The sequence below is a fragment of the Scomber scombrus genome, chromosome 4, assembly GCF_963691925.1.
Source record: "Scomber scombrus chromosome 4, fScoSco1.1, whole genome shotgun sequence".
In the NCBI taxonomy this organism is placed as follows: domain Eukaryota; kingdom Metazoa; phylum Chordata; class Actinopteri; order Scombriformes; family Scombridae; genus Scomber; species Scomber scombrus.
Genome location: NC_084973.1, coordinates 10,546,263 through 10,552,940, shown reverse-complemented (window position 1 = coordinate 10,552,940; position 6,678 = coordinate 10,546,263). Strand labels below are relative to the sequence as shown.

The 6,678-nt window shown below is 38.1% G+C and overlaps 1 protein-coding gene across 1 annotated transcript; it reads left to right on the top strand.

Moving 5' to 3' along the window:
• Positions 1 to 3,556: 3,556 nt before the first annotated feature.
• tmem230b (transmembrane protein 230b) lies at positions 3,557 to 5,955 on the top strand. Its single transcript, XM_062417711.1, has 3 exons — positions 3,557 to 3,832; positions 4,765 to 4,887; positions 4,969 to 5,955. The coding sequence occupies exons 1-3, from the start codon at positions 3,737 to 3,739 to the stop codon at positions 5,107 to 5,109; spliced, it is 360 nt and encodes a 119-aa protein (XP_062273695.1). The 5' UTR covers positions 3,557 to 3,736; the 3' UTR covers positions 5,110 to 5,955.
• The last annotated feature ends 723 nt before the right edge of the window (positions 5,956 to 6,678 follow it).

Below are 6,678 nucleotides of genomic sequence, written 5' to 3'. Positions count from 1 at the left end.
TAAATTTTGAAAAGCGTGTGGCTCAGCAGCACCTGTGCACCACCCACATGCCACATTTGATCATCTCTGAAACCCGGCTGGTTTAAAAGTAAAAAGCAGAGCGACAAGGAGATTGCATGTTGTTCAAGTGGTATAATGGGTGGGCCCTTTATTGGGCTTCAGTCATGGTGCAATCCACAATTGCTGTAATGAAGACAGACCTAATTATCTGAGCAGACAGAACTCCACTCTGAACAGGACTCTAATTATGGCCTAAATGCTGCTCTCTTACTGTTCAGTGTCATACCCAGAGGTGGAAGGGGCTGAGTGCTGCTGTCTTCTTACCACGCACTTAAACACAAACACACACACACGCACACGCACATGCACACGCACACGCACACGCACACACACACACACACACACACACACACACACATGCACACACACACACATACCCTGAGGGCCCAGCGTGCTCAGCTGTTCTGATGCTCCTCTATGCAGGCATTATGGTCTAGAGGCAGGGATTATCCAACATGACAACATCCTCTGCTCCCCTCTGACCGGTGACAGTCTTATTTCTCATCTGATTAATTAATCACAACTCCAGATGTCACTTGTGTATTGTTATTTGTGTTGTGGAGTACATGACGCCATTATTTTACGGAACCATCCTATTAAAAACCCTAAAGCCCAAATCTGTTTCAGCAAAAAGATCAAAAATACAAAGGAGACAATACAGGGAGTAATATCTGAAGAGACAATATGGGGCAGCGGGGTCACTTGCAGATAGATTGCTCAATCTTTGGTCCATTCATTTTGAATAATACCACTCAAAAGTTTGGACACACTTTTTCATTCATTTCATTGATGAGATCCGTTTGACTCATATTGTATGAATGTGAAATAATTGCAGATTTATCCAGTCTGGCAGATTGTTTCAAGGCTGAGCAGCAGCTACATTAAATGTTGTGTTCCTGTTGAGTAAGGGTAAGCGGCTTTTGCAGCTACTGACCTTGATTGTAGGTATTGAACATCAGTTAGGAGACAGGATAGATAAGAGGGTAGAATTCGGCATACAAAGGAATATGCACCGGTGATGCAGCCTTGGTGCTGACTAATGAGTGTGGCCAACATGCAGTCACACAGCACAAACAGATATGAGCAAGGAAACTGGCACATTTAATAAAGCACAGGGCAAAGTTTACCTCTGTTATTGTCATCAACTGGTACAAGGAGGATGGCAGCATGCACACACACAAATGTCTGCACAGTCAATTATTTAAAGAGGCATTGGGTAGCTTATATGATGCCTTTCTTTTGGAAAAGAGGACTTATGTGGGATCCAAATGTATTCCACATTTGTGCACTGCAATTTGCATCAATGATGCACTTTAAAGTAGCCAATAAAAGAAAAATATGTTTTTTGAATCCTCCTAAAACAAAGATGAAATCCAGCTAAATCCAGGGTATTTACAGAGATTATTTCTCGCAGAGGTCTAGATATATTTATAAATAGGCATCAGAAAATTGAACAAGGAGAGAGAACATACAGAGCAGAACAATGCACAGTGATTCATATTACAAGCGCTGCAAAACAACAGGAATATGAAATACAAATGAATGATTTTAGGGCTTATATCCCTCAAGAGAGCAATATGATGGCCTTAAACTACAACAATTCAACTGGCAGTCAAGGTCATTGGGCACACTAATGATCACTTGAGACTCGTTCTTTTCCAACGAGTACTTTAAAGGCAACAAGAGCGTGTTATTGATGCTGCAGGCACATCTAATAAGAATATGCATTTGCTTTATTATCAACTCTCATGGAAGGATTGTGTAGTTCCAGATCATTTACAACCTTGTAGACATTCATCCTTGAATGTAGAACGCACAGACCTGCCAGAAAGCTCGAATTACAATGAGACACTTTTGTGTTTGGCTTCAGGGACATGCAGATATCTGAATTCTGCCTACAAGAGAGTCTATATTTGTCTACGTATGTGACAGTTCAATTTTCCACAGACTAGCAAGGCAATGTGAAAAATACATTTGAAAAAAGGGTGAAAAAGACAATATTGGGCTACCTAGCACAACAGCGTTAATTATTCATTTCAAGGGAATTTATTGTGGGTTTTGTATATTTCACAGGCAGTCGTTCACAGTCAAGGATATTCCATGTGCCTGACCAGAGAGATGACAATAACTGGCAGGGATAACATGACACACTTTGTGTGTGCTTTTCCTAAAGCTCAAAATGGCAGAGATGAAAATGTTCCATCCTAAATAAAAATCCAATTAGATGTAGCAGTCACTGTTATTGGATTATTACTTAACTTCATTGGATGGTTAATCAAAGAGACTTAATTAATGTGTCATTTTTGGAGGAAAAATAGCTGATGTAGTGTGTTTCTTTGAATTAGTGTTATGTGATTTACATCTACTGGACTCACGTTTTATGTTTTGCATTTCTTTCTTCTGACATAGACAATGTCTGATACAGGATCTCTGTGGCTAAAAACAGCCTCCAGATGAAGACTCAGTGTCAGTGTTTCATCTCCTGTTACATGAAATTGTTTCAAAAACCTGCAGCCTAGACAGAAACTTCATCTTTTGAGCACACAGTGTGATTACAGAGCCAGCCTGAGAGAGCGCCTCAGGAAATGAACAGCCACACCAAGAGATGACTGTTGAAACCAAGCGGCTGGTCTGCAGTTCACTGTGACCTGGTCACTTTATTGAGACTCGGCAGTACCCTCTAGTGGTTGACATGGTGTCGTGTAAATAGATTTGACCATTTAGTTTTCATGTGAATATACTATATAATATATTATTAAGCGATTTTGAGTCGGTCTAGATGAGTTTTTCCTACAATGCAAAACATAGCCTGTAACATTTGAACACTGTGATGGATTTTATTTCCTTCTCTCAACAGTAAAATATAAAGCAAAGTGACAGGGAATAATAAAATAAACATTTGGTAATGGGTATTGTGCAAGAAGCTTTTAACATTAGGCCTAAATAAAAACTAAATAATGCCCAGGAGGGGGAAAATTTAAAAAAATAAAAAAAGAAGAAGAAGAAGGAAATAAAGAGGTACAGATTAGTAATCAAGTAACATTTGTCATAATTTTACTGTTTAGGTCTTTGTTACTTTTTTATTTCGCAGTTTGACTAGAGAATTGTAATCGATTGTCAATTAGAAAGAAGGTAAAGTTTGGTTTTGTAGCCTATTGGTCCATTTCATTTTAAGTGAATGGAATTATAAATAGTCGGATTTAAAAAGCTAAAACAATAAAATAAATCACTACCATAAAGCATAACCATTGGAGTAAAACCAATAACCATTGGATATAAAATTCTGGAATACCTAACATAGAAAAATAAATGAATTCATAGTCAGCTTAAAGCTTTCCAGTACTTTTTCACTAGATATATTCTATGTAAACTTTTAATTAGCCCTCTTTTTTTATTTATTTATTATTTTACTAATAATACAATATTCGTCTACAGTGTTGCACTGAGACCTCTACGATAATGACGTTTCGCTGTGCGCATGCGCACATAGACGCATTGGAAACACGGAAGATCCAGGTCAGGAGACATAAACAACACCCCGCTGTGAAATCTCATCTGAAAGTCGTGTTTTTTATGTAGTACATTCAGGTCTGGTGTTTGTACTTTGATCCGAACGATGGCTGCATGGTCGCTGCTGCTCTTGTAGCCTTATTGAAAGAGTGAAAACAGACTGAAGATGCCATCCCGCAACGTTATTTCCAACGGAAGCCCGAACAGCAGAGTTAGATACTCGAGGTTAGCCACTGATGATGACGGATACATTGATTTACAGGTAAGACAGTCCACCCGGGTATTAAATAGTAATGTGTGTGGTTCTGGAGGAAGGCTCTTTAATTTTTGGGAGGAGAGCAAAGCAGAGTTATTTTAACAAAACCACTCTTAACAGCTGCCACATTGTGAGCAGAGACCAGGGGTCATAGGTCACATTAGGGGCTAATTAGTACTTCCTCCTCCTTTAGGAAATGGGTTAGGGAGTCCTCCAGCACTTTAATTACACCGACATTAAACTTGGGAACTACGAATGGTCAAAATTATACAGCAGAGGCCAACGTATTTGACTTTAAATGGCTATAGAGATCACAATCTTACATTTCCCATAATGCAACGTGATAGGATCTTTGGTTTTGATTCTCACTGCTTAATAAAAGCTCAGAGTCCACTTCATGCCTCCATCTGGCATGAAGTGGACACTGGCTTTTTGTTATGAGTTGATCGTCTCTTAACGCAAGCTGAGACAACCCTGGTGACATTGTATGGGTCATTTTCTCACACTTGACTAACATAACTTGACACAACTCCTCCAGAGACCCCAGAGCCAAATTACCAGAGTACTCTTCATAACTAGTAAACTGAGTCTAGTGTGTAAAATCTGTCAAGCTTGCCTTGAAATCAAGAAAAAAAAACTTTGTGAATGTTCACTTAAGTGTTGAATCACATGTTGGTCTTGCAATGCATGACTAACACATTTACCTCTTCAGATACATGATGCAATGTGACAGTTTCATGGCTCATAAAGTCAACATCCTTTGATAGAAAATGTCTCTAAAGCAGACACAGACTTTCACTTTGCCAAGAATTTTCAGTAACTTATGATCCAAACTAATTTTGCCTGCCCAGTTATACGAGTAGAAAAACAGGCAATGCCATGGAAGCCTGCTCTGTTAGAGAAAAGTGATTTAATTAAATATTTCTCCTCCTCTACAGTTCAAAAGGAGCCCACCCAAGGTCCCATATAAAGCCATTGCACTAGCCACAGTCCTCTTCTTAATAGGCTCTCTGCTAATCATCATTGGTGCCCTTCTCCTGGCTGGATACTTTGAAGTCACTGTGAGTACTTAAAAAAAAAAGAGAGAATTAAATATATGTACCTTTTATTATGTCTTACTGAAATGTTTCCGTGTCTTTCAGCACTCCGATCGTACATTCCCTGTCCTCATTATCGGGATTCTTGTCTTCCTGCCAGGAATCTACCACCTACGGATAGCTTACTATGCTTCAAAGGGCTACCCGGGCTACTCCTATGATGATATCCCAGACTTTGATGATTAATAAACATCACAGCTTGAACCACAGCCTTTTTGTGCTTACATGCACTCATATGCTGTATTGATTGCATTGGTTAAAGCAGAGAAGGAACAATTATGTTTAATAGTAAGTAAATTACCTGCATTGCAACTTGAAGGATAGTGATGTTATTCTCATGGGTTTTATGTTTGCATAGGTAGTTATTACCAGCCTGCTGTTAAGAAGCCAAAAAAGTATCAGATATTGTTTGATATGTATATTTGTTTTATTAGCTCAGTAAATTAATACAACTGTAATTTGATGACTTTTTCTTTATTTGTGTTATTTAGATTATAGGGAAACATAATATTACTACTATTATATATTATATTCATATTTAACCATCAGACTAATTTGATTAACATAAAATTATGACTGTCAGATGATGATGGCCTCTAAAATCACTCTAACAGCATCTTAACAATGCAATGCAAGTATAACACATCTTATGATATAAGAATGATACACCAATGTATAAATATGTAATACACAATATTATCAATATGTTGAGCAGAGGCCCCAGTTAATTACCTTAGACACATATTTTCTAATGATGTAACTATTCTAGATGCCATTGTACAGGCCTCCAGAACCACCGTGGAGAATCTGGGAGTTATCTTTGATTGAGATATGTCATGAAAACAAGTCCATGAATGCTTTAATCTCCATATTGTGTACTGTGCTTAAATATTGTCAAACAAGGAAATACACACGCATTTTTAGGGTCTGACACCCTGTTAACCTGCATCAAAATCCTGTCCAAATCTTATCTGTGCTATCAACTTTTCAATTTCACCCTATTTTGAAAGTGTGCTTGTGGAAGTCAGGGCAGCCACCTCTATTTCCTTTGCATGGCTCCATTTATAGTACAGGATAATGTCATATGTAAAATACTTTACCAGTAAAGGTTGCATTTGTATAATCAGCTGTGCGACAACCGGCTGTTTTAGTGGAGATCTTCAAGAACAGTTTCCTGTGTTCTCTTTGTTTTTTTTGCTACAGAACACACCCACATAAACCGCCAGCCACAAACCTGCTATTAGTCAGAACAAAACAACACTTTATATCAGCTCATAAGATCACCTACCTTTCCATGGGCACAGTAATAATTACAAAACCACTCACAGAAAACACAGATCGACTGTAATGTTCCTGGTATATACACTTTTAATACCTTGAACAATCTACTATTTTTTACACCTTGGAAATGTACATTTTCAAACAACATTCAGGGTGCACTCAGGATTAATGTTAATACTGAAGAAGAATTGCTGTTAAGAATTGATTTAGCATAAAACTCTAAAAATGACTGTAGTAAAAGTTAACAGTAGGGGAGAACGGGGTTGGTAGTTACGCTTTTTACTTCCCTTTGAATTCCTCATAAACCGTATACTGAATAGATTCCCTTTTAATTTGTAATGGAAGCCTAAAGTGTCAGGTAGGAAAAGAGGTCTTACTCTCCGTAAGCTGATTCTGTTCAAATGGACTGTCAAATATGTCTTGTGTACTTGTGACAACTGTCCACATTGTGGGGTTGGTAGTCCCTGTGTTATT